This window comes from Pelodiscus sinensis, chromosome 24, assembly GCF_049634645.1.
Source record: "Pelodiscus sinensis isolate JC-2024 chromosome 24, ASM4963464v1, whole genome shotgun sequence".
Lineage (NCBI taxonomy): Eukaryota > Metazoa > Chordata > Testudines > Trionychidae > Pelodiscus > Pelodiscus sinensis.
The window spans coordinates 1,525,341-1,552,076 of NC_134734.1; the positions used below are offsets into that span (position 1 = coordinate 1,525,341).

At 54.5% G+C, this 26,736-nt stretch overlaps 1 protein-coding gene across 2 annotated transcripts in view; it reads left to right on the top strand.

Moving 5' to 3' along the window:
- Positions 1–2,134: 2,134 nt before the first annotated feature.
- LOC142819498 (guanylate-binding protein 1-like) overlaps positions 2,135–26,736 on the top strand; it is a 47,726-nt gene continuing 23,124 nt past the window's right edge. The window contains exons 1-7 of one of the 2 annotated variants that reach the window (XM_075907111.1): positions 2,135–2,537; positions 10,927–11,029; positions 15,067–15,279; positions 15,417–15,544; positions 16,750–16,859; positions 17,986–18,191; positions 23,453–23,695. In XM_075907111.1, coding sequence (XP_075763226.1) covers positions 10,963–11,029; positions 15,067–15,279; positions 15,417–15,544; positions 16,750–16,859; positions 17,986–18,191; positions 23,453–23,695 — 967 coding nt within the window. In that variant the 5' untranslated portion in view covers positions 2,135–2,537; positions 10,927–10,962. Of the gene's footprint in view, positions 2,538–7,530; positions 7,770–10,926; positions 11,030–15,066; positions 15,280–15,416; positions 15,545–16,749; positions 16,860–17,985; positions 18,192–23,452; positions 23,696–26,736 lie in introns of those variants that run through there. The other variant, XM_075907112.1, reaches the window with a different exon arrangement.

A 26,736-nucleotide genomic window follows, 5' to 3' on the forward strand; every position in this document is an offset into this window, starting at 1 on the left:
AGGATCATTCCCCGACCTGTCCCCTACCCCGCCAGCAGCAAACAGAGTCCAGCCCCCCTGAGAACTGTGCTGTCCCTGCGGTGCGGTGGCTGCTTGAAAGCATCACCAATTCAAACAGGAATCCCCCTGGGCATGTTCTCTGGCCTTTGCCATTCCAGCCAGACTAGCTGGTCCCTTCTGCCCTCGCATCCTACCCAGGAGGAGCCAGCTACCGTCCCCCTCTGCCTGATTTGCGTTTGCTGTGCAGGGGTTTGGAGATGGATTTCCTGCCTTTCCGGGAGCATCCCAACCCCTGGCCCAGAGCCCCCCTTGGTGGGCCAGTGAGTTTGTTGTGACTGCTGCACAGTGGAACAGCTTCTGCCGGCGGGAGTCCAAGAGGCCGAGGGGAGACTGTCTCTGGTAGAAGCCTCCTATGGTCCCATGGTTTGGGGACTCACCGTGCACTGCCGCGGGGGGGGGGGGGTCCCACAACTCTGGGGATGGCAACACTGCACAGGGAGTATCCTTGGACCAGCCTCGGCTGCGGGCTCCAGGCCTCCGTCCCTGCAGGGCTGGTGCTGGCGTTTGGCGCTTTTAACCCCAAGTCTCTTATTTCCCATTTCCTCCACTTGGGAGTCTCCTGCTGGCGCCAAGTGTCTGCGATTCGCCGACTGGCTGCCCTGGGCCAGCTCTCAGGACGTGGAGACTTCTGCAGAGGAGGAACAGAGCCGCAGCCACACGGGGGTGTGAGCCCCTTCTGGGTCGCTGGCCTCTGAGGAGCCCGTGTCGGGGCGGACGTGCACAGTTCTCCTTTCCCTGCCCCCCCCCCACTGTTCCCTGCACCATGAAGGGTCGATACAGACACACGGAGCTGGTTGCTAAGGGGAGGTGGCTTTAATCAGCCAGTGCCCGGGGCTGATACCCCCATGGAAGCGCGTGTCTCAACCTGAAGCTTCCGGTTGTTTTGTTTTGATTTGATTAGAACAAGCCAGCTCCAGCCGCCTGCACCAGTGTCATTTTATCACTCCAGGCCCCGCCTTGTCGGCCCTCTCCCTAACGAGGTGTCGCTGTCTCTGGAGTGTGTGTAGCCTCTGCCTGCCACCAGAGAGTGTGTCTGCACCATCCGCCTGTTCGTGCGAGTGTGGTGAGCAGGCCCTGACCCTACGCCACGTCCTGCCCTTTATAACCCAGGCCTGCGCTTCTGTTTGAGCCCCTCAGCTCACTCCAATTGGGTATTTAAAATAATGTCTGATTGTTCTGGGCATCCCCTCCCACAGTGCCGGCTGTGAGCGGGAAACTTCCAGGAGCCGTTCACCTCAGTCCTGTTCCCCGTCCCGGATCGCCCTGGGCAGCGACCGGCTTGTATCGATCCTTCAACTGGCTCTTTCCATTAGTCCCCAGGTCTCTGTGAGAAGCGGCGCTTTGGTTGAGCTGTTACACTCCATTGTCAGATCCATGCCCCGGAGAGGGGAGGGGTTTCCCTTTCCTGTTAATTGTGATTAAAGCCCCTGCGATGCCCTGTCACCCCGCCCAGGCGTGGAAGGTGTTAACCCCATTCATGGGCAGTGGGGACAGCCCCCCCCCCCAGCACCCTAGAGGCTGTGCTGGATGCAGCCAATCAGGGAAGGGCTGGTGGGAGCCAATCAGGGCCCAGTAGACTCACAGAAGAGAAGCTGCTGCGGTACCTTGGACAGTCACTACCTGGTGCTCAGGGAGGGAGCTCTGGGTTCCTAGCAGGTGGATGGAGGCTAGAACAGGGACAGAGCAGTTTCTGGCAGGCACAGGGGGAGTGACAAGGGGCTTGTGGTTGGCTGCTAGGACCAACGTGCCTGATTTGTGCCAGGGCTTGGCAGGGCCGAGCCTGCCCCCTCTAGGCTGGGCAGTTCACAGCCCCAGATCCTCTGGGTCTGATGCACCAGTTATAAATATAGAAAAATTCCTGGAGCCCCGGCACTACTTTCATTGCAACTGAAACATTGTGTAAGAGGTGGTGGAGAGGCTGGCGCAGGGGATGCAGCTGTCAGGGGGGCTGCTCTGTGCCAGAGAGGGGGGCTGTGGCCTGCCAGGGAGGCCGGGGTGGAGGGTGCAGCTGTCGGGGGCTGCTTTGTACCAGAATGGGGTACCGGGGTCTGCGGGGGTGCTGGGGGCAGGACAGGGTTCATGGACGGACTGTGCTATAACAGTTAGTTTAGAAATGGGGAGAGGATGGGGAATGGGAGCAGGGAGGAGGAATAAAACTGCCATCCACTTCCCGCCCCACACACAGTGTCTGAGGGCCCCGGCTTCCCTCTCTAAGCCCCTCTTCCCCTGTTTCCAGTTCAGCTCCCCTCTTCCCCTTCCCTAAGCATTGTTCTTTTATTCATTATCTAACGGGCTATTTATGGGACAGAAAAGTCCTGTTGCTACTTTCACTTTCTAGTCTTGTCTCTATAAAAGAAAGGGGCTTGAAAAGCAGCCAGCCGGAGCCAGGGAGAGGAGCAGAGAGGAAAATAGCCAGGGCTGCTGCAGGACTTGAGACTCCGACAGAACCCAGCACCTGCAGCGTTTCCCCGGGCGAGGTAAGAGACGCTCCTCTGTCCTGTTGCTTATAAACTTGCATGGACGGTAGAACTGCTGCAGTGTTACAAACACCAAACACACAGCGCAGTTGGATGCAGAACTACAGAATCAGACAACAGCAGAGACGGGGGGAATGTGAACTACTTAAAAAAAACAGTTTTAAAGGGTGTGTCTACACTGCGCACTATTTCAGAACGAGCTATTCTGGAAGAAATACTCCAGCTGTCTACACTGGCCGCTTGAATTTGCGCAAGAACAGTGACGATCTAATGTAAGATTGTCAGTGTTCTTGCGCAAATACTATGCTGCTCCCGCACGGGGGAAACCCCTCTTGTGCAAATGCTTTTGCGCAAGAGGGCCAGTGTAGGCAGCTAAAAACTGTTTTGCACAAAAAAGCCCTGATGGTGAAAATGGCGATCGGGGCTTTCTTGTGCAAAACCGCATCTAGATTGGCACGGACGCTTTTCCGCAAAAAGTGCTTTTGCAGAAAAGTGTCCGTGCCAATCTAGATGCTCTTTTCTGCAAATGCTTTTAATGGAAAAACTTTTCGGTTAAAAGCATTTGCGGAAAATCTTCTAGGCTGCCAGCCTCTTTTGAAGAAGAGCATCTAGGCTGTCTGGATGCTCTCTTTTGAAAAAGCACAGTTTGCATTACATAGTGCTTTTTTTCCAAAGAGTATTTTCTCGGTCTTCCTCGTAAAACGAGTTTTTCCGCAGTCAAAAAAACTGCCACGTTCTTTCGATTTACTTTTGAAAGAATGCGTCAGCAGTCTAGACATAGGGGAAGTTTTTTCAAAAAAAGGTCACTTTTTTTCGAAAAAACCCTGAAGTGTAGATACAGCCCATAATAGCTTATTTTGAAATAGCACACCCACACTACAGAGAAGCCTTGAAACTAGCCCGGCGCAGGCTCCGTTCATGTGGATGCGCTCCCTCCATTTAGAGCCCCAAGAATCACCGGGAAGGAGTAACTCTAAATGGCCCCGGGGAGGAGCTATTTTGAAATAACAGTGGTGGAGCGCCCACGCTCCCGCTATTCCGAAATAGCTATGTGGGAAGAGGCGTTATTCCTCCTGGAATGAGGTTTGAAAATGCTGAAATAAGCTGCCTGCTATTCCAAAATGATTTTGAAATAACGGGCCGGCTGTGTAGACGCTCGCAGAGTGATACTGGAAGAAGGGCCATTACTGTGAAATAACGCTGCTCTGCAGACACACCCAGAGAGAAGTGGGACTCGAAGGAAACTGTCTCTGTGCTTGTTTCATTCACACCGAGATGGTTAGAAGCTGCATTTTTGTTCTGTGCAGTGAAGCCTCAAAGCTGAGTTGACTCACCAGGCAGGGTGAACTTTTGACAGAACAAACAGACCAGTTTGTTTGGAGCTAACGGGCATTTCAGGGGGCGGGCCATTTCCAGTCCTGGGTTTTCCACCCCTGAGCTATTGCCACCATCACAGCCAGGCAAATGCCAAGTATTTCAATAGTAAGAGAGAAGTAGCCATGTTAGTCTGATCTTGGTAAAACAAAAGGAAAAAACGATGTAGCACTTTAAAGACTAACAAGATAGTTAATTAGGTGATGAGCATCTGTGGGGCCACCCACTTCTTCAGATCATCTGCCCCACAAAAGCTCATCACCTAATAAACTATCTTGTTAGTCTTTAAAGTGCTGCATCATTTTTTTCCTTTTGTTTTACCAAATAATTATCTAGAAAGCGAGTGGCTGAATTTCTGTCTTCTGACCTGGACTAGTGACTCCTTTCTCTGGTGGGTTGCTGGGTTCTGAGCCCCCCCAGCAGCCAGACTTGTCCTCTGTCTCCCTCCTCCCCCTGACTCTTGCCCACGAGTCACCTCACTGACCAACTCCTCCCACTCCGGTCCAGCAATGTCCCCCTCCCCCTGCATCGCACAGAGGGGAAGTCGGTGCCCATGCAGCACTTTAGCTGACGCTGCACAGACAGGGCTTTGCTTTCTGGGGCAGAGAAAATGGGGTGCTCAGCCTGAGTTCCTGGAGATGAAAGAACTCCCCAGCTGTTCCTGTGCCACTAGCTGGGAGAGCAACACCACACTCGCTGTCGGATCCATCCACAAGGCAAACAGCCCCAGAGGGGAATGGGTATTTGGGATTCTCCAGGCACATCACCATTTAGATGACGTGCGTTACTCCTGGGCATGCTAATAAGCTGCCTGTGTCAATTCTCTGTAGTTGACTCTGATATAAGCTCCCCTGTAGAATGTGCATGAATAAAATACTAGAAGATTGACAAGGGTTTGCTCAGGTCCTTAAATAAAATCAGTTTGAGGGTTTTCCTTTAAATCGTGGTTCCCAGCGTGTGGTCTGCGATGGTGCTGGAGGGGTCCATGGAATGTTTCAAATAGACCGGAAAATCAACCTGCAGTGATTAAAAACACGTATCATTGAGCACGGTGGATAGAAACACTTATGGGGGGGCTGCAAAATCTTAACAGATTGAAAAGGGTCCGTTGGCTCGAAAAGGGTGGGAGCCACTGCTTTCAATCAGTGCTCTGGGGGTGGGGTGACGAGGGGAGGCAATGAGGAGTTTGTGGTGCAGGCTGCCTGGGGGAGAGGGGACAACCCCAGCCCCCCACCCCTCCTGCCCAAAGTGTCTCCCCTCCCCCATCTTCCCTTCACAGCCCCCGGCACCACCCTGTCCCCCACACTCCCCAGGGGTGTCCTGCTGCCCCAGAGCTCGCCGCTCCCCCGGCACAGCAGCACCACGGGGAACAGAGGCCAGGGAGCGGAGTGGGTGCGGGTGTGGGGCTGGGCAGGGGCACAGAAAGCCTGGCTGAGCTCTGCCCCTCAGCATCTGCCCTGCTGCCTGACATGCTCCCCCCCCCTTGGCCCACGCTTCCCAGTGCCTGGCCCCATTCACTGTCTCAGCTCGCTGCCTGCCCACGGTCACAGCGCCAGGCTGCTCCTCTGTGGCCCAGCTCATGACGCCAGGGGGCTGTGAGATCGCACAGCCAAGCCCACCCAGCGCCCTTCGCCGGAGCAGCGGAGCCCCCGTTGGCAGCCCACTGGACTGCGCAGCAAGAGACGGGAGATAAAGTTTTCAGCTACCACTGCTGGAGAAAGATCAGGTGGCCAACAGTTACCAACTACCCTGAATCGGCCTTAGCCACCCAGCCGCTCTCTGCATTGGCAGCTGAAAGCTCCCTTTTCAGTCTTTGGGTGCGCATTCAGAAATACTGGCTGTTACAAATATTTTTTTTTTATTTTTGTCTTTTTTGGTCTTAAGTGGGGGGGAAGTGGCCTGCAGGGGGGCTATGAGCCAGAGCTGGCAGGGGCAGCCTGCTGGGGGGCTGGGAGCCATGGGGGGACTGGGATGTGGCCTAGCAAAGGGGGGGGCACGCTGGCAAGGGGGGACAATATGCTGGGAGGGCCGGGAGATAGTTAGTGGCCTGCCGGGTACTGGGGGAGGAGTTGGAGTTGTCCGGGGTGGCCTGCTGTGTCGGTGACTTGCAGGGGGGGCCGTGACCTGGAGCTGTCAGAGGCAGCCTTCTGCTAGGGCTGGGAGCCGCGGAAGGGCCGGGACGTGGCAGGCGAGGAAGCTGGAGCTGGCTGGGGCGGCCTGACAGGAAGGGCCGGGATGTGGCCTGGTGATGAGGGGGCAGCCTGGCGAGTAGGGGGGGCAGTCAAGGAGGCTGGAGCTGGCTGGGGCAGCCTGCTGGGTGGGCCAGGAACCACGGGGCAGAGCATGCAAGCTGGAGGCGGAGGGAGGAGCTGGAGCTGGCAGGGGCAGCCTGCTGGGGGGCAGGGAGCTGCAGGATGTGGCCAGGTTAAGGGGGGGCACCAACCTGGTGAGGGGGGGCAGGCAAGGAGGCTGGAGCTGGCAGGGGACAGGGCCTGCGCAGGGGGGACAGGGCCTGCGCAGGAGGGGCAGGTTGAAAGTCCCATTACAGAGAGACAAGAACGGCGACAGCTTGAGAGAGAGACTGGCTACTGATAACAAGGCCTTTTGGCCCAGCTAGCCCCTCCCCCTTTTACCTGCAGCCAATGCCAGGCCTGGAGGGAGGATAAGAGGACCCTGGCACAGTAAGGCTATGGCTAGACTATGTTCTATTTTCGAAAGAGGATATGCAAATTCTGTAGGAATTTGCATATCTTCTTCCGATCTCACTTTTGAAAAGCTTTTTCGAAAGTGAAAGTAGTCTGGATGTGGGGGGGGGGAGGGTTCGGAAAAAAACCCCTTTTTTGAAAAAAAACGCTCTTCCTTAAAAAATGAGGTTTACACAGTTTTTTCAAAAAAGGGGGCAGGGCTAGTTGAGCAAAAAGGCCTTGTCATTAGTAGTCAGTCTTTCTATTAAGCTCTGGCTCCTCTGGAATTTGCATATCCTGTTTCGGAAAAAAAAACGTAATTTAGATGTAGGGAATAATTCTGGACACACGGGGTGCAGGTGAAAACAAGCAGAGGATTTATTGGTTGACACAACTGGTGGAGTACCCATCAGGGGTTAGCCTGGTGAGCACTAACTTAGCCAAAACATACATTAGATTATATATGTATGTTTGGGCGGAGGGCAAGTGATTTGATAGGTCTAGCGGCGAAAATGAAATAAGCACATAAGCCAATAAACTACGAGGTTACACAGTATCTGCGCACATTGCCAATTAAACATCTTATCACTAATACAGGTAATTATTCCTAACAAGCTAAATGAGCCAACATCAACAGGATGGAAGCCCCCAGAATAGACATGTTGATGTTAACTTGTTTTGCTGAAATTGTCATGTCTACTGTGAGATGACTCCTTCCTTGTGCTGGCTCAGTCCTTGGGATCCAAGCTGATTAGTCTGAAATTACAGGAGACAGTAAGGAAAACCGCGCAGCCTGGCTGGTACCAGCCAGACCTTATCAGAGTGAGGCCCCTTTGGAATGTGGTTGCCAGGGGAACCAGGGTCAAGTTCACTGCTGTCTGTGCGCTGCCTAGGCCTGGCCTAATAATTTAGGATTTAAGTTGTCAGTTCTCAGCAAGATACCATGGACTGCCTCAGTTTACCCTACATAGACATAGCCTCAGCGAAGAGACAGGAGCTGGTTCTGCCATCCACACGACCTGAGCCATAGCCGTCCACTGGGTCGGCCACAGGAGCACACAAGGCTCTTACCCCCGCCCTCCGGCGCAAAGGGGGAGAACCTACAAGGGCCCCTCACTGAGGAGGGAAAATTGGATTCTTGGGGCCATGCCCCAAACTTAAGAACCAGAGTCGGGTAAGAGGCCACAATTCCTAGGCCCAGGGCCCTGCAGGAGGCATCTATGGTCCTTTGCCACCAGCTAACTCTGGGACCTAACCACTAGGCCACCCCGCTGCCTGGGAGGCTCAGCCACACCCTGTGACAGGAATCGCTTTAGGCAATTGCTGTTACTGGACTAAACTTGTCTCTTGGGCCCAGCGTAGCCCCAGAGCAGTAACTGCCCTTCTCCATCTCCTGTGCCACTTTGCTCGGGTTCACAAAGGGTTAAATAGGGTTTGTGGCTCTGTGAGGATATGTGGGCCCAGCTAGGCAACCTGCCCCTGTTTCTAGTCAGGAACAGAGGGGGATATACAGTCTCTGAAATCTCACCTCTTCTTTAGCCCTCTTAGGCCTGGGCAGGGGGATCTTTCCCAGAGCTCCTCTCTGCACAGAGGTCCCGTTTAGGGTCGGTAGCTTGCTGGGTTGGGTTCCATCGACTCTTCTCAGCACCTGGGAACCTCTGTTTTATAAAAAGGGCGAGGAGTCCTGTGGCACCGTATAGACCAGTGGTCCCCAACCTTTTCAGGTTGCCGGGCGCCAGGGGTCATGGCCGTTAGCCTGCTGGGCGCCAGGGGGCGTGGCCGTTAGCCCGCCAGGCGCCCCCCCCCCCCGCAAGCGCCGCGCGCCCGGGGCCGGAGCTCCCCCCCTCCCACACGCAAGCGCCGCGCGCCATGTGCCCGGGGCCAGGCCAGCCCCGAGCACCTGGCGGGCGCATGCAAGTGCCCCCACAGGCGCCATGGCGCCCGCGGGCACCATGTTGGGGACCACGGGTATAGACTAACCGAAGTGTAGGAGCATAAGCTTTCGTGGGCAAAGACCCACTTCAACAGATGCAAGAATGTTTTATAAGTGGAGGGGGCCACCCTCTGATTCCAGCCGCACACGTATCGAGTGACTGCTCCGAATCCAGATCTCTCCGTCTCTGTGCTGCTTCTGCACTTACCTGGCAGGTGGCTGTGCCGATGACTCATTTCTTACCCAGGCTTCGTACTAGGATTCCCTTTCAGGAGCTGGGTTTCAGTTTCAGCCCTGACTCTCAGTGGGGTCCCCTCTTTTAACCATTGCCCCTAGGATCGCAAAGCTACACCCAGGTTGACATCTTTCAGCATTTCTCTTGCCTTGTGCCTGTTGCTTCTAAAATGGGTCAGTTATTTACGGCTAGCAGAGTGACCCAGCCATGCTTGGGTCTTTAAGGCAAATATTTTCTTGGGTTGGTTTGGGAAAATAAAAGGGAAACGGGCGTGTTGGATGGAAATGAGTCATTTGCTTCAGCTGTTGGCTTGTTCCATGTCTCTGATAGTGGGTGTATCTGTGCTCCTTAGCGGCTCTTGCTCGAGATGTGGGGAGGCCTGTTTTGTCCTTGAAGTAGAGTTTCTCTGTGCTGCTCACTGTCATTTGCTCCGGCTGTGGGACGTCCTGGCCTGTCTCTTGAAAGGCGAGTGTGTCTGTGATCCTCACTGGCATGTGCAGAAGCCATCGAATGTGCAATTGTCTTTGTAGTCGAGTTTCTCTGGGCTCCTTACTTTGGTTTGCTGGAGCTGGGTTCTGTCTCGATGAAGGTGAGAGTGTCTGTTCCCCACTGTCCTGTGCGCTAAGAGCCGCTGGTCTGTCGCTGAGTTTCCAGGCGATCTTGTGTCTGAGTTACTGTTTCAAGACCTCTGGATGGCGCCATCTTTGGGAACAGGATCCGTGGGGGCCAAGAAGTGTTGTTCAGGCAGTTCGCAGACATTTCTGCAAGTGTCCGTTGTTTCAGTCCCGGAGGTGACGGGCCCTTACTGCTACAGCTGTGTGGGGTGTCTCTTTTGTGAAAGGTGCATGGGGAACCAATCATACTGCAGGTGCATCCTATTGCGGTGGGACATCGGGGTGCAGTCTAGGGGTGAAAACACGTGCAGTGTCTGAGATACTGTCCTGTGGCAGCCCTCCCCTTGGGCCTCTGCCAGGGGTTGTGTGTGTGGGGCGGGGGGGACAGCAGTGTGGGTAAGAAATGTAAGTGTGGGGTGGAGTGAGGTGGGCTGAAGGCAGGAGTATGGTAATATGGGAGGAGGGGGTCAGGGGAGGTGGAGGAAGGTGGGGGGTTCTCAGGGTGGGGGGCAGGGTATGGCTGGTGCAGGACTCAGGGCAGGAGGCACAAGGAAAGGGGATGGGAGGCTGGGGGGAGTTCACCAGGGTCGCCCAGGAAAGCGGGGATGGTGCTCCTGTGGCAGCTGCTCCTTCCACGGGTGTTTGGGGGGGAAGCTTCTCTCTCCAGCCAGCAGCTTCTCCAGTGGGGCTAGCGCTGCTTTCTATTGGGGGAAAAGTGATAGAAATGTAGCCGTGTTAGTCTGGTGTAGCTGAAACAAAATACAGCACTTTAAAATATGTAGCACTTTAAAGACTAACAAGATGGTTTATTAGGTGAGGAGCTTTCGTGGGCCAGACCCACTTCCTCAGATCAAATAGTGGAAGAAAATAGTCACAACCATATATACCAAAGGATACAATTAAAAAAAAGTGCACACATATGAAAAGGACAAATCACATTGCAGAACAGAAGGAGGATGGGGGGGAAGGTAAATGTCTGTGAGCTAATGATATTAGAGGTGATAATTGGGGAAGCTATCTTGGTAATGGGTAAGTTAATTAGATTCTTTATTCAGACTCAGGCATAAAGTGTCAAATTTAAGCATGAATAACAATTCAGAGGATTCTCTTTCAAGTGCAGCCTTAAAAGGCCTACCTGCATCCTGCTTCATAGGCCTTTTATGTGATGGTACCTGGGGGACCGACTGTCCCAGAGCTAACGCTGCCCCCACTGCCCAGGACAGAGCACAGAGCTGAGCTGTCGGGGGCACGGACTGAGGGCGGGGGTGGAGTTTGGGCACCAGGGTAACTGGCGTTTTCCTGCTGTGAGAGCTGGGATCAGAGCCACCAGGTGACCAGAGCAGTGGCAGGGCCGTGGCTTTCTGAGCAGTTGTGCCCCGTCCCCTGCCAATCACCCGCTTCAGACACAGCCTGGGGGCGATTTGCATCGGTGGAGTCGGTGTCTGGAGTCCCCCGGCCGGCTGCCTTCCCCTGGGAGACTGGCAGGCTGGGCCCATCAGGAGTGGCTCAGTGCCCACTGCTAAGCACTTGTGTGGTCTCCTCTTCCCAGGCAGAGCCGGTGCTGGAGCAGCTCACGGAGAACAAGATGGAAGAAGTTGCCACCAACCTCACTGCTGCCTGCAGCCTGACGGGGGAAGCTGAGCGCCAGACAGGTGAGTTGCTGTAGGAGTGAGAGTGGACAAGCCCCGTCTCTCCCCCTGAGGTACGGCCCCTTGTGCCCTGCCGGGGGTTGCTGGGTGACACTGGGGGGTGGCAACTGTGCTTGGAGACACGTGGGAGGCCCTCTGTGTCACGGTGACTGGTGAGGAACGCCCGTTGCTGCACAGGGAGCCCGGCCTCATGGGGGAATTGCTGCCCCCTCATCCCTCAGCGCTCGAGAACCTTCATGCCTGCAAGGCCTGGGCGAGGGACACGGGTCCCCCACACTGTGGAGTCACTAGTGTGGGAAAGACTGGGTTTGTGACTCCAGGGAAATCCTGCCGAGGGCTGTGTGAGGGCAGGTTGTGGGTTGGATAGAGGACAGGCCCAAGGGTGTGTCTAGACTACACCTCTCTGTCGATAGAGAAATGTAGATTAGGCACATTGAAATTGCTAATGAAGCCAGGATTTATGCTCATTAGCATAAACATGGCCACAGCTTTTTTTCGAAACGGAGTTTAAAGAAAAACAAACGGCAGTCTCAATGCAGATCTGTCAAAAATAAAGCCTTTTCCACAGATCCTGTAAACCTCATTTTTTGATGAATACAGGATCTGTAGAAAAAGGCTTTATTTTGAACAGATCCACGTCGAGACTGCCAGTTTTTTTTTTTTTTAAAACTCCATTTTGAAAAAAACCTGTGGTCATGTTTATGCTAATGAGGCACAGAATATTTAAATCCTGGCTTTATTAACAATTTTGATGTGCTTGATTTGCATCCCTTTGTCGACAGAGAGATGCAGTCTAGAAGTAGCCCTAGCAGGATAGGGATAGCTCAGTGGTTTGAGTGTTGGCTTGCTAAACCCAGGGTTATGAGTTCAATCCTTGTGGAGGTCATTTGGGGCAAAAATTCATCAGGGATGGTACTTGGTCTTGCTGAGAAGGCAGGGGACTGGACTTGATGACCTTCTAAGGTCAAAGTCCCTTCCAGTTCTAGGAGATAGGCAATCTCCATTATTTTATTTATTTTTAGAGCAATGTGAAGGGGATGAAGTAGGCTGGGGTGGAAAGAGACTGTAGCAAGGGCCCCCAGGGCACAGGCTTTTCAGGCTGTGGCAATAGCAAAGGCCTTCGGGCCGGCGACCTTTCCTGGCAGAGAGAGAACAGAGAAAGTTTGGGTTTTGTTCTGGGCAGTGCGGTGTGATGTGCAGGTGGGACCCAGAGACACAGCTGTGGGTAGAGAGGACACAACGACTCTACAAGCTGCAGGCACTTGGCTTATCACAGAATCCTAGAACCCTAGAACTGGATGGGCCCATGAGAGGCCATCGAGTCCAGTCCCCTCCCCTCACGGTAGGACTAAACACCATCTAGCCCATCCCTGGCAGGTGTCTGTCCAACCTGCTCTTAAATATCCCCAGAGATGGAGATTCGACAACCTCCCTGGGCAATTTATTCCAGTGTTTCACCACCCTGACAGGCAGGAAGCTTTTCCTAATGTCCAACCTCAAACTCCCTTGCTGCAGTTTAAGCCCCTTGCTTCCTGTCCGGTCCTCAGAGGCCCAGGGGAACAATGTTTCTCCCTCCTCCTTGTGACTCCCTTTTAGATACTTGAAAACCGCTCTCATGTTGTCACAGCTCACAGGTTGTGCCCACACGACCCCAGGTGGGACCCCCCTCGTCAGTGTGTCAGCCCGTTCTCAGGGAGTCCTCTCCAGTGAGGTGACCCTCTCTCCGGGGGGGGGCACTCCAACCTGGGGGGTCCGCCTCTCCATCTCCGGGACGACGCCTCTCAGGGCCTTCAGCCTTCTACCTTCGCCATGAGCCCCCTTCGGCCTCCCCTCCCAGAGGGACTAGCCCAGCCCTGTTCCCCAGCCCAGAGCGACTCCCAGCCAGCACCCAACAGGAGGGTTATGGAGCTTTGAACGCAGCAAAGGATCCCTCAGGCCTGTCGGCCCCCCCACTCCCACCCCTCAGCAAAGCACGTCTGAGTCTCCCTGCAGCCAGGTGGGCTCTGCCTGCTCCACCCTCTGCCCACATCAGAAGCCCCTCATCTTCCAGCAGAGCCTCCAATATTCCCAGCCACAGCCCCTCCCCGGCCGTTGTCTCTCTCTAGTTAACAGGGTCATCTGGGCCCCTCTCTTCTCTGTCTGCTCCTTCCCCCCGCCCGCAGCCAGTGTTCTCCCCTTGCTGGGACCAGCTGGGCCAGATGCTGGGGTGTCTCCTCTGCAGCCCATTGCCTGTTGTTGGGCCGGAGCCGGTTGTGTCCTCTGAGCAGGGCTGGCCGATCACCAGGGCACCAGACGTCGGTGCTCCAGTTCTGGGCTGTTCTCTGCAACGACAAACTCTGTCCTCCCTTGTCACATTTAACCAGGAACATCCTGGGACACTAAGTGCCCCCCTCTGCATGCAGCCCACCCGTCAACTCCCAAAACTCCCCACTTCCTCACACATGTCCCCTCTCAATCTTCTCTTTTCTAAACTAAACAAGCCCAATTTTTTCAGCCTTCCCTCATAGGTCATGTTCTCTAGACCTTTATTCATTCTTGTTGCTCTTCTCTGGACCTTCTCCAATTTCTCCACATCCTTCTTGAAATGTGATGCCCAGAACTGGACACAGTCCTCCAACTGAGGCCTGATCAGCACAGAACAGAGCGGAAAAATGACTTCTTGTGTCTTGCTCACAACACGCCTATTCATGAATCTGTCATGACCATGATGGTGTCAAAGCAAAGGCCTTACTCAGTTTACGTGGCTAAGCAGACAGCTTTATTGATCAGTAAATTAAAGTGAGCCAAACATGGTCCCAGCAGAGCTGGGCCCAGTAAGGCTGCTAATACAATCAATCCTAGTATCTTTATACCCTTAACCAAACAGTCTGTCATCAGGGCATCTGATTACAGAAATCATCAATTAAACTTGGAAAAACAAATTCTTATCAGCAAGATGGTGGACAAGTACAAGGGAGTGAATCTTTCTTTTCAACCAGCCCAATTAACACATACCAATAGCTCATCTTGCAGGCCTCTGTCCTGGGGTAACAGAAAGTTCACTCTGGTCTATGTGCAGAAGCAAAAAGCTGAAATGGTTTCTGTTATACAAGATGGCTTCTAGCTAAATATGAAATGGTTTCTACAAGGGTTAGCCAGCAGCCTGGGGACTAAGGGGTTAACTATACATGAGCCAGGTAAAGTTGGCCAATAGGAATGTAGGTAGGAATTTCAAACTGGGACAAAGGAATTTTTGGTTTGCCCAGGGCCAAAAAAGGGAAAGTTTCTCTCCAGGTACTGAGGACAGACACCAGTGGCCTCACCAGTGCCAAATAAAGGGGAATAATAAAGTGGCTTTTTGAACCCTCCCCCCTTGTGGTTTAGATGGAGATGTTTTGAAAATAAAGCCCCTTTTCGAAAGTTCCTGTAAACCTCAAAAGAGAGAGATCTTAGAGTCATTGTGGACAGGTCTCTGAAAACATCCACTCCGTGTGCAGCAGCAGTCACAAAAGCAAACACATTGTGAGGAATCGCTACAAAATGCACACTGCGTATCTTTGCACTGTGCGTATCTTTTTCTGATACTTTGTCAGAAGACTGGGCCACATTTTGAAAAAAAAAACCCCTTTTTCAAAATCCCCCTTCTTCCTCGTGGAACAATGCAGGGGCTTCCAAAAGAGCGCAATTGCTCCTCCGCAAAAAAAAGTGGAAGAGCAAACGCGGTCCCTAGACACGGTGGAGTTTTTTTGGGAGACCTCCAGTATCCGTCTAGCCGTACCCTTGGAGGCGGAGAGGGAGCTGGGGAAGGGATTGTTCTGCACTTCCCAGTGAGTGTCTGATGTTACGATGCTGCTTTCTCTCTGCATCGCCGCGCAACTGAACCGCTGTGTGTCTGGGAAGCACTCTGCTCCCTGGGGCTTGTCCTGCCTGGTCTTGCTCTCATCGAGGGAGCTGCTTCCCTGGGGAGCTGGGAGCCCTCAGACCTGCCCCCCTCTGCCCTCTCCCCGGGGATACCTGCAGCAGGTCTGCCTGGCTGGCTCAGTCTGTTTTCTGGGTTGCAGGTCGATCCCGCCCACAAACGATGGCCCCAGAGTGGCGCATGGAGCAGCCCGTGTGCCTCATTGATGGCGATGACAAGGGGGCCCTGCAGGTGAACCCCGAGGCTGTGAAGATCCTGGAGGCCATCGCCCAGCCAGTGGTGGTGGTGGCCATTGTGGGTCTGTACCGCACGGGCAAGTCCTACCTCATGAACGCTTTGGCTGGAGAGAGAACAGGTGAGAGGCCTGGGCCATGTGCCCCCCCCCCCCCTCCGCATTATTCCCTGCTGCTCTCTGGGACTCGCAGCAACCTCCCTCCCTCAGGCAGCCGTCCTGTGTGTCTGCGTCTCATGGAACCTGTCCTCTCTCCCCAGGGTTCTCGCTGGGCTCCACCGTCCAGTCGCACACCAAGGGCATCTGGATGTGGTGCCTGCCCCACCCCCACCGGGATGGCCACGCCCTGGTGCTGCTGGACACCGAGGGGCTGGGAGATGCGCATAAGGTGAGCTGGCTCTGCCGGTGCGGAGGGAACAGGTGGTACCATAAGGGGAGCTGGCTCTGCCGGTGTGGAAGGAACAGGTGGTACCATAAGGGGAGCTGGCTCTGCCGGTGCGGAGGGAACAGGTGGTACCATAAGGGGAGCTGGCTCTGCCGGTGCGGAGGGAACAGGTGGTACCATAAGAGGAGCTGGCTCTGCCGGTGTGGAGGGAACAGGTGGTACCATAAGGGGAGCTGGCTCTGCCGGTGCGGAGGGAACAGGTGGTACCATAAGGGGAGCTGGCTCTGCCGGTGCGGAGGGAACAGGTGGTACCATAAGGGGAGCTGGCTCTGCCGGTGTGGAGGGAACAGGTGGTACCATAAGGGGAGCTGGCTCTGCCGGTGCGGAGGGAACAGGTGGTACCATAAGGGGAGCTGGCTCTGCCAGTGGTTCTGTAAGGTGAGGGGATGCCTGAGTTGGTAGGTAAGCTCAGTGTTCACCTCCCTGTGGCAGTTTCATTTGCCCTCGAGTCCCAGGGGCACCTGCTCTTTGCTCTTCTGCAGGAATTGGGGCCCTCAGGGGGCTCAGGAACATGCACAAGTCACTGGTGCGGGTAACACCCGTGTATCCGCGCACTAAGCCAGATCCCCGCGGCGCAGCGGCCCCAGGGCACCAGGGCAGGATCCTGCCCTACAGCCGAGATGGAAACGTGCTCCCTGTTCTGCAGCGGCTCTTCCGAGTGCCCTGAACCCCCCCTGAGGGGATGGGCGGCCTTGGGAGGGGCGGCCCTGCCTGGGGAGCGGGGTCCAGGGGATGATCCAGACATGGTGGGTTTGGTCCAGGAGGCCGAGCTACGGGCCTCTCGTGTACGATGGGAGGCCAGTTCGGTGGCAGCACCCTCCCTCACAGATACTGCGCCTGGCACAGGAACAAATGGGGTATGAGAGGGGATCAACCCTCACGTTACTCAGCAGGACTGAGAGCCACAGACCTGGGGGCAGGGAACCCACCTCAGGATGTGTGGGGCACCCGGAGCCCTTCTGCACCCCTGGGTGGCAAGCTAGCAGCCAGCCTGCTCTCCATGGGCCCTGCAGCCAGGGCCACCGCAGGGCTCTCCATCCCCTCCTGCTGGTCAGCTGGCTGGTAGGAATCGCTGTGTCCCACTGGCAGGACGCAGACGAGGAGCCGCTCTCACTCAGCCCCTGCTCCCCCTGTGCCCGTTTCCCCAGGGCGACCCGAAGCACGACACCTGGATCTTCACGCTGGCCGTCCTGCTGAGCAGCACCCTGGTGTACAACAGCAAGGGCACCATTGACCAGGATGCCATGAGCAAGCTGCAGTATCCTTCCCGGCGGGGGGCTGCCTGGGGCTGGGGGAGGCTGCAGCTGCTGCTGCTGGGAGGAGGGGGGGGGGTGGTCCAGGGTGTGTTGGGCCTAGTAGGTGGGGTCCAGGGGTCCGTGCAGGCCCAGAGCCATCCCCCCAAAAGCGGGTGTTTGGGCTTCCCCATAATGCCCACCCGGCGTCTGCTCGGCCTTCCCCCCGATCCCCCCACATCACCACTCTGCAGAGAAGTGACTGGTCAGAACGGGGTGAGGAGTCATTGAGTGACCCCCCCCCAGGTACCCCTGGGGCTGTGGGCAGGTTCTCACCCTGAGTAACTGGGGCGGGGGCAGCCCCGGTGTCAGATCGAGGGGCCAGGATGAAGTGAAGCGTAGCTGGAGGGAGCTCACCTGGGTGGGCGCCGAAGGGCTTCTGTCACCCCGGGAGCTGGCAGCCCAGAGGAGGCTGCACTGAGGAAGCCGGCAGCCGGCTCCCTGCCACAAGGAGCCAGGAGCAGCCTGCAGGAGGGGCAGGGAGCTGCGCAGGAAGAAGCAGGGGGGCTGGGAGAGCAAAGCTCCGAGCTGCTGAGTGGAGGGGCACTGGGTTGGCGCCTGGTGCAGAGGCCAGGCCGGGGACCCAGCTCCCTCTGCCCTCTAGGGCTGCGTCATGTCCTGCCTTCCCAGCCTGGCCTAGGCACAGTGTGGGGTTTGCACACCCAGGCACAGGCCCAGCTAGGAGGGGGAAGAGGCATGTGTGTGTGCACGCTGCAGCTGCCTCTAGTGCACAGGCTGCCATGGGAAGGGTTGGTCAATGGTGCACTGGGAATGACAGATGTGCCCTGGTTTTGTGGGGGGCGGGGTCCAATGTTCCCTCATCTTTTCCATCCACGTGTGGAATAAGCTTTTGTGCTCACCGAGGCATGTGCAGATGTGCACCACCAGTAGAACCTAACAGTGGGCGCTTTGCTAATCAGCTGGGGGGCTCTTGAATGTCTCCTGAGTGGCCGCACAGCTCACTGGTGGGGCCCAGGCACATGGTGCAGCCGACACTCAGTGCCTGGCTGGGGCTGGTCTGGCTGCTTTACTCCCAGCCCCTGTCCCCAGCATCCCAGGGCACCTGTCTGGATTCCTTAGCTGCCTGGCCAGCTACGTGTCTGAGCTCTCGGAGCACATCAAGGTGAAGGGTGATGTGGGAAAGAAGGAAGAGGAGGAGACTGCGGCTGATACCACATACGTCAGCTTCTTTCCGAGCTTTGTCTGGACCCTGCGGGACTTCACACTGGAGCTGGAACTGGAGGGGAGGCAGGTGACAGAGGACGAGTATTTGGAGAGCACCCTGATGCTGAAGAAGGGTGAGTGCTCGGCCGAGGGTCAGGACAGGATTGCTGGGAAGTGAATCAGGTCCCAGTGCGGAGGGGCAGAGGGGATGGAACTGCTCAGGGCTCATGGTCCTTTCGCATACGCCAGGGCAGGGCCCACCCTGGGGTGTGTAAGGGGCTCGGAGCGACGGGCTCGGAGCGATGGCTCAGGTGTGGATGTTGGCATCTGTGTGAAAGTGGTTCCCGTTAACACTGAGCTGTGGATGGGGGAAGGTTCCACGTGGTGATGTCGTGAGTGTGTGACGCTCACGCGGAGCCAGGCTGAGCTCTGTGCTGACCCACGTCTGGCCTGTGCAGTGACATGGATCTGTGTGTCCGAGCGGCTGTCTGCAGGCGCTGCACAAACATGCTCTGGGGACTTACTTCACACCGAGGTGCGTCCATCAGAGAGTAGGTTCCTCTAAGCTCCGTGTCTCTAGTGTGTTAATGAGTCATGTGGGGCCCTGACAAAGGGTCACTAAAGGCAGGACAGACGACAGCTCCTGCTTCCTCTCAGCCCACGAGGGATGTTACCTGTCGAACATCGCTACTGGATTGCTGAGACTGGATTTGTTCTGAACAGTCCATGCTGACTGTGGCTTATTGCCTTGTTATCTTCTAGCTGCTCACAAACCGATTGATCATTTCTTGCACTGTGTTTCCAGGTACCAAATTTAAGATGGCTGGTCTATGTATTCCTGGATTTTCCTTATTCCCCTTTTTGTAGATGGCGCCATATTTGTCCTTTCCCATATTTGTGATTATTTACTGGTATGTCTAGTTCTTCCTGGTCACTCCCCACACTTCATGCACTGGGATACAGACCTCTGAGATAATCACTGGACTTCCCCTCTGTCCCGGCTGTTCTCTCCTCTGGCTGCAATTTCCCTCCTTCCCCCAGACTCGGACCAGTCCCCTGGTCTCTGTGTTTTTAACGGACCGTGGGCCTTTGTCTCCCGCCCCCACAGACTGTAGCTGACACTCTGCTCCACTGGCTTAGCCGATGTGTATGTGAAGATGCTCTTTCCCTTCGGTGGCACGTGGACCCCATTTCAATTGGTACAGGCCCTTGGGCTGCCCCTGCCACTGCCTGTGCAATGGGATGAGATGCAGAAACTCCTGTGAAAGCCGGGGGGCTCATGCTCTGTGCGGGCTCCGTGTGTGCAGGACCAGGCACAGAGCTGTGGCTGGACGTGCTGTGAAGCAGCTTCATGTTCAGGGCGGCTCTGTGCGGTGACGGACGCCCTGCGCCGCTCCCAGGGGACGCTGACTGGCCCCTGAACCCGAACGCAGACGGCTCTTTCCCTGGGCCACACGTGGGGAGAATCCGTGACACGCTGGTCGCTAGGGCAGCGTTTGTGCGCTTCCGACGGCTCCCTTTCCACCTGACACCAGCTCTTGTGTGTGCGCCATCCTGTGCCAGGCAGCCAGCACTGTCGCCACGGCAACTGCAGTAGCGCTGCCCCCGGCGCGGTACCACTCACAGCGGCAGCAGCAAGAGACGTGCCCGGGCTCTTCCTGCGCCGTGTCGCGAGGCGTTGGGCACCGCAACCGCCCCAGGGCGCCCGATCCCTAGTGGGACAGAGCTTCCTTCCCCAGCACCCGGCTTCCCTACCCATCCCCCCCACCCCCGCTCAGGCTCCCCTCCCGGCCACCTTCTCCCCCCACCACAGCCACTGCAGCAGCCTTCTCTGTGGCCACGAGAGAGGGGCAGCTCTGGCTTCACGTGGCCGAGTGCTGTGGTGTCCTGAGTTTGGGCACTCAGGGCACTCCAAGACAGGACTGCTTTGTTGTCCCTCATTGAGGTAGACAAGCAAGCGGGGAACCCTGAGAACTGTCTGTCTGGGGTGGGGGTAGGGTCCCTTTAAGCACGGAGCTCAGTTAGCCTCAGGCAGAAGCCCCACACTTCATGCACTGGGATACAGACCTCTGAGATAATCACTGGACTTCCCCTCTGTCCCGGCTGTTCTCTCCTCTGGCTGCAATTTCCCTCCTTCCCCCAGACTCGGACCAGTCCCCTGGTCTCTGTGTTTTTAACGGACCGTGGGTCTTTGTCTCCTGCCCCCACTGACTGTGGCTGAAACTCTGCCCCACTGGCTTAGCCGATGTGTATGTGAAGATGCTCTTTCCCTTCGGTGGCACGTGGACCCCATTTCAATTGGTACAGGCCCTTGGGCTGCCCCTGCCACTGCCTGTGCAATGGGATGAGATGCAGAGACTCCTGCGAAAGCCGGGCTCATGCTCTGTGCGGGCTCCGTGTGTGCAGGACCAGGCACAGAGCTGTGGCTGGACGTGCTGTGAAGCAGCTTCATGTTCAGGGCGGCTCTGTGCGGTGATGGACACCCTGCGCCTCTCCCCAGGGGACACTGACTGGCCCCTGAATCCGAACGCAGACGGCTCTTTCCCTGGGCCACACGTGGGGAGAATCCGTGTGACGCTGGTCGCTAGGGCAGCGTTTGTGCGCTTCCGATGGCTCCCTTTCCACCTGACACCGGCTCTCGTGTGTGCGCCATCCTGTGCCAGGCAGCCAGCGCTATTGCCACGGCAACTGCAGTAGCATTGTCCACTGTGTGGTACCACTCATAGTGACAACAGCAAGAGACGCGCCCGGGCTCTTCCTGCGCCGTGTCGCGAGGCTTTGGGCACCGCAACCGCCCCAGGGCGCCCGATCCCTAGTGGAAGAGAGCTTCCTTCCCCAGCGCCCGGCTCCCTGCAGAGCTCTCCTTGGGCCTATAAACAAACTGGACGGTGGCTGTGGTGCAGAGACCACTGCTGGTGATGCTGAGTGATAGTGTCTCACGTGGTTTCCTTGAGCTCCCTAGTCTGACTGTCTCCAGCTGTGGTGTCTTGTCTTAGCCTGTGAGGCCTCTGGAGCAGTGATTAGCTTTCTGCTCAGTGTTTGTGTGGGGCCTAATGCCGCAGAATCCTGGTCCATGCCTGGGTTCCTAGGTGCTGTAGTAACACAAAGAACATCAACAGTGGCTGTGAGATTTCCCAGAAGGTAAGTTTTTATAGTCTTTGGGTTACCTATTTACTTTTGGCTTGGCTTCTCCATGGATTTTTCAACAGAAAGCCTCAGAGTTTGGGCTTTGGCTGAATTATTTTCTTCTCAGCCCAGCGCTAGTAGTTTATCCATGTCCCTTTCAACACATTACCTGACCGCACAAATCTTGGTGGGGAATTGAATCCTGCTAGATATGGTGCAAGAGATCGTGCACTTTTTAAAAGTTTGTTTTGGAGTGACTGAAAGTGCATGTGCTGTTCATACAAAGCTTCTTGATGGAGGTGGGCTCTCAAACCCAGCTATGTCGAGACTGCCGGCGTTTTCAGGAGAAACTTTTCTGGAAGAGAGAGTCCAAAAAAACATCCTCCAGAAAAGCGTGTGCACTCTGCCAAAGCACATCAAAAATTATTTGCTTTTTTGACAGATAGCATCCATTCACTGTGGACACTATCTCACATGTACGCTGTGACTACTAAGGATGTTAAAGACTAGTCGACTATCCAATAAGCATTTGCTTCTGTATAGGCACTTCCGCAGTCCTCCTTTGAAATGTACCAGAGTGTAGATGTGCTCATAGACAGGGGATGCCATCCTTAGCACACAGGGACAGGGGCCTAGAGTAGGAGTATGGAGGCTGTTTTACCTCTGTCGTTCGCACTGGTGTGGGCACTGCTGGGAGACTGCGTCTGGTGCCCCAGCTCACAAAGGACGTTCTGAATCCAGTGGCTGCCGTGTGCCTGGGGGCCAAAGCAGGGTGGCCCACATGCTGAATTGGACGTTCATAATCCAGGAAAGATAAGAGCGAAGTTCTGCCCTTGTAAAGGCAAAATCTCTGGCACAAATGCGGCAGGTGGACTAACTGGTGAGGCAGCAGAAAGGGGCCTGGGGTATGAGACAGCAGCATGAGTCCTTGTGTATCTTTAATGGGCAGCAAGTTTAAAACAAATAAAAGGAAGTTCTTCTTCACACAGCGCATAATCAACCTGTGGAACTCCTTGCCTGAGGAGGTTGTGCAGGCTAGGACTATCACAGGGTTTAAAAGAGAACTAGATCAATTCATGGAGATTAAGTCAGGATGAGTAAGGAACCGTGTCCCCAGCCTCTGTTTGTCAGAGGGTGGAGATGGATGGCAGGAGAGAGATCACTTGATCATTACCTGTTCAGTTCACTCCCTCTGGGACACCTGGCATTGGCCACTGTCGGCAGACAGGATACTGAGCTGGATGGACTTTTGGTCTGCCCCAGTATGGCCATTCTTATGTTCTTATGTTTCAAAATCTTTATGGGGAATCTTCAGGTGGTGGGGTGGGCTGACCACTAGGTACTCAGCCCTTATGGGCATGTCACCTGCCACATTATCTTATACTGGTTTGTCAATCTCATCATCTGATCCTGCTCTCCAAGGATATGTCTACACTAGCCCCCTAGTTCGAACTAGGGAGGCTAATGTAGGCATTCGAAGCTGCAAGGAGGTTTAATGGTAGTTCGAATTAGGAGCTTTAATTCAAACTACCAGGTCCCTGCCGCGTGTCGCCGCAGGCAGTTAGTTCGGACTAAGGGGCATTTAAAAATTGCGACCGGACGGGAAGATGCAAATAAAGCCTGGGATATTTAATTCCCGGGCTTCATTTGCAACTTCAAATGCCTACATTAGCCTCCCTAGTTCAAACTTGGGGGCTAGTGTAGACATAGCCCAAGGCTACATCTAGATTACATCCCTTTTTTGGAAAAGGGATGTAAATTAGACGTATCGCAATTACTAATGAAGCGGGGATTTAAATCACCCCCACTTCATTAGCATAAAAATGGCTGCCGCTTTTTTTCCGCACAGAGCTTTGCCGGAAAAAAGCGCCAGTCTAGATGCTGATCTTGCGGAAAATAAAGGGATTTCAAGAGGGATAAGGGATCTTTCAGAAAAGGCTTTATTTTCCACAAGATCAGCGTCTAGACTGGAACTTTTTTCTAGCAAAGCTCCGTGCGGGGGAAAAAAATCAGCAGCCATTTTTATGCTAATGAAGCGGGGGAGATTTAAATACAAAAAAGGGATGTAGTCTAGACGTAGCCCACTTGTTTAGTTGGGAAGGCGAGAACTGAAGGAGCTGAGTTTGGGGTAAAGCCAGAATTGGCATGGGTGGGTGGACGGATGCTTTTCTGGGAGATAAAACCATCCTGTTCTAGAATTCACTTCTCTCTCTCTCTCTCTCTCTCTCTCTCTCCTCATTGCTGGCTGCTCCCTTCCCTCTCGGTGCAGGCCGGAGCATGGACGTGTTGAGTTACAACGCACCACGCCAGTGCATCCGCGAATACTTCCCCATGCGCAAGTGCTTTGCGTTTCTCCGGCCAGCCGGCGACAAGGAAATGAAGCAGCTGGAGTCGCTCCCTGAGAGCGCCCTGCAGCCTGAGTTCCTGGAGCAGAGCCGCAGATTCTGCCAGTACGTTCTCCAGGAGTCGAAGGTGAAGATGCTGAAAGGAGGCCACCCCGTCACCGGGCAAAGTGAGTCATGAGCGGGAACTAGCAAACCAGGGGAATGTCTGTGCAGCCGGGCTGCCCCCTCCTCAGAATAAGGCCGGGAGAGCAGGTCCTCAGGCTCCAGGGACTGACATGAGGGTAGAATGATCCTTCCAGTCCCTAATGCCACCTCTCAGCTCCATCGGCCGGATTTGAAGGGGGGAGCAACCCTCGAATCCTGCCCCTCCCCACAGCGCTTGGAGCAGAGGGGCACAGAGAGCAGCCAGCCGCTTTGAACAGCATGAGACTGCTCTGAATCCGGTGGGTGCCGTGTGTCTGGGGGCCCAGGCAGGGTGGCCCACAGGTTGAACTGGATAGCCCACGGGCCAGATACAGTAGCTTGGTGTACCACTGTACGGATGATCAAGGGTGGGGGCTGGGAGCGAGGTGGAACATGGGAGGTGACAGTCGCTTAGCAAGTGCCGTCGTGTGCGTGGGGCTGTCCAGGAACGTGCTGACGCAATCCGCGTGCACAGAATGGGGGATCACTCATGTCGTTAATATTAATCACCTTGCTTAAGTGCTGGCTCAGGGCCAGGCAGCTCAGCACCTCCCAGGACGGAGTCTTCAGTGACTTGGATGGACACAAATTATAGTCAGTCGAGGGGGAGCCAAACCCGACCAAAGGGTTGGAGAGTTTGACCTGTTGGGAGGTTAAACCGTTGGGCACATTCGGACTTGGGAGAAGAGTGAGAAGGACCCAAGAACAGCCCCTTGGCTGCAGCGCTAATGCTACTTGTAGCACCCACCTTCCCCCTCCCCTCCCTGCCTTTCTCTCTCATCCTTCATCTGCTCAGACAGCAGCAGCAGCGCAGGAGCCAGCAAACAGAGCTGTGAACAGAGGAGTCTGAGTGGGAGTTTGGATTGTGGGACTCGTTTAGGGTTTGTTTTTGCCATAGGGGGGTGTTTTGGTTTGTTTTTGTGTTTGCCGGACTAACAGGATTTAGGTGAGAAGGCTGATTAACACAGATAGCAGTGGCCATAACCCAAGAAGTAGAGGACACAATGGGCATGTCTAGACTACAGGGTTTTGTCGACAGAAGTTTTGTCAACAAATACTGTCGACAAAGCTTCTGTCAACAAAGAGCGTCTAGACTACATCCAGTTCTGTGGACAAAGCAAGCCACTTTGTCGACATAACAGTGTGGACGCAAAGGACAGTGTAGATGCAATAATGCCTTCTATCGACAGAACTCTGTCGATAAAAGGCGTTATTCCTCATAGAATGAGGTTTACATACGTCAACAAAACTGCTGAGTTTTGTCGACGTTATGTCGACATAACTCAAAGGCAGTGTGGACGCAGGTATAGTTTTGTCGACAAAAGTCCACTTTTCTCGACAAAGCCCTGTAGTCTAGACACACCCAATGAGACTGAGTGGATGTGGCAGCTGTGGTATGTATATGATTCTGGAGGGGGTACCTGAAAGGAGTTTTGTTTGTATGAAATGCTGCCTAATAGAACTGATGGAAGAAAAGATCCAAGGATTAGAGATGCAGGTGGAAACTCTGGTCAAGTTTAGAAGGGGGTTCGAGCACATGATGGAGCAAAGGCATGAGGTGGCTGAAGGAGAAAGCTTAGGGTATGTCTACACTAGCCCCCTAGTTCGAACTAGGGAGGCTAATGTAGGCATTCGAAGTTGCAAATGAGGTGTACCGGTAGTTTGAATTAGAGATCCTAATTCAAACTACCTACTCCGTGCCGCATGTAGCCATGGGCACGGAGTTTGGACTAAGGGACATTTAAAAATGGAGGTGCCTGGGAAGATGCAAATGAAGCCCGGGATATTTAAATCCTGGGCTTCATTTGCAAGTTCAAATGCCTACATTAGCCTCCCTAGTTCCAACTATGGGGCTAGTATAGACATACCCTAAGACATGCAGACTGGAGCAGGATCAAAGGCCTCTGAGGGGGGACTGTTGGGTGAAGAAAATGGACAGTGGAAGCATGTGACTATGAGAACCAGGCAGGGGAAAAGATGGGCCAGTGAAGGAGAAATAGAACTCAAGAACAGGTATGTGGAGCTGGAGAATGGAGAAAGGATACAGCAGGTGGCCACTGAAGGTGGAAAGGCAAGGAAGAAGAGAAGAGTGGCTAGTCCCATAGATAAAGGGGAAGAGTCGATGGAGACGACACCAATAATGAGCACCAGGAGGATACAGGATGGGTTGAAGAGGATTACAAGGGAAGATAGGAATGGAAAGGACTTGCAGCCAGAGGGAACAAGGGATAGACCAGAGAATTGTACTGTCACCAGGAAAAGGCAGGTCTATGTGATTGGGGACTCCTTATTGAGAGGAATAGACAGGCCTGTAACCAGAGCTGATCCAGAGAACAGAAGGGATGTGGAACTAATGTTGAAGAGGATCCTAAAGGGAGCGGGAAAGAATCCATTGATCATCCTTCATGTAGGAACAAATGATACGGCTAGATTCTCGCTGGAATGAATCAAGGGAGACTATGCCAGATTGGGGAGGACGCTTAAGGAAATCGAGGCTCAGGTGATCTTTGGTGGGATTCTGCCTGTTCCTAGAGAAGAGCAACAAAGGTGTGATAGGATTATGATGCTCAATAGATGGCTCAGACAGTGGTGCTATAAGGAGGGCTTTGGGATGTATGGCCACTGGGAGGCATTCACGGACAGAGGACTGTTCTCTCAGTATGGGCTTCATCTAAGTAGGGAAGGAAACAGACTTCTAGGATGGAGGTTGGCACAACCGATTAAGAGAGCTTTAAACTAGGAATTTCGGAGAGACGATTAGGAGATGTCCAGGTAATCTCTACGCCGGATTGAGACGGGGGAAATGGAAGTAAGAAAGGATATAGCTGGGGGTAGGAGAATGTACATAAGGAGGAAGGGCAGAGTGGATACTAGTCTAATAGGTCATATTGGAGGTACAGTGTCTGTGCCAAATGGGGTAAAGAATGTGAGTGAGGTGAAACAGCAAAAATTAAGATGTTTGTACACCAATGCAAGGAGCTTAGGTAACAAAATGGAGGAACTACAGCTACTGGTCCAGGAAGTG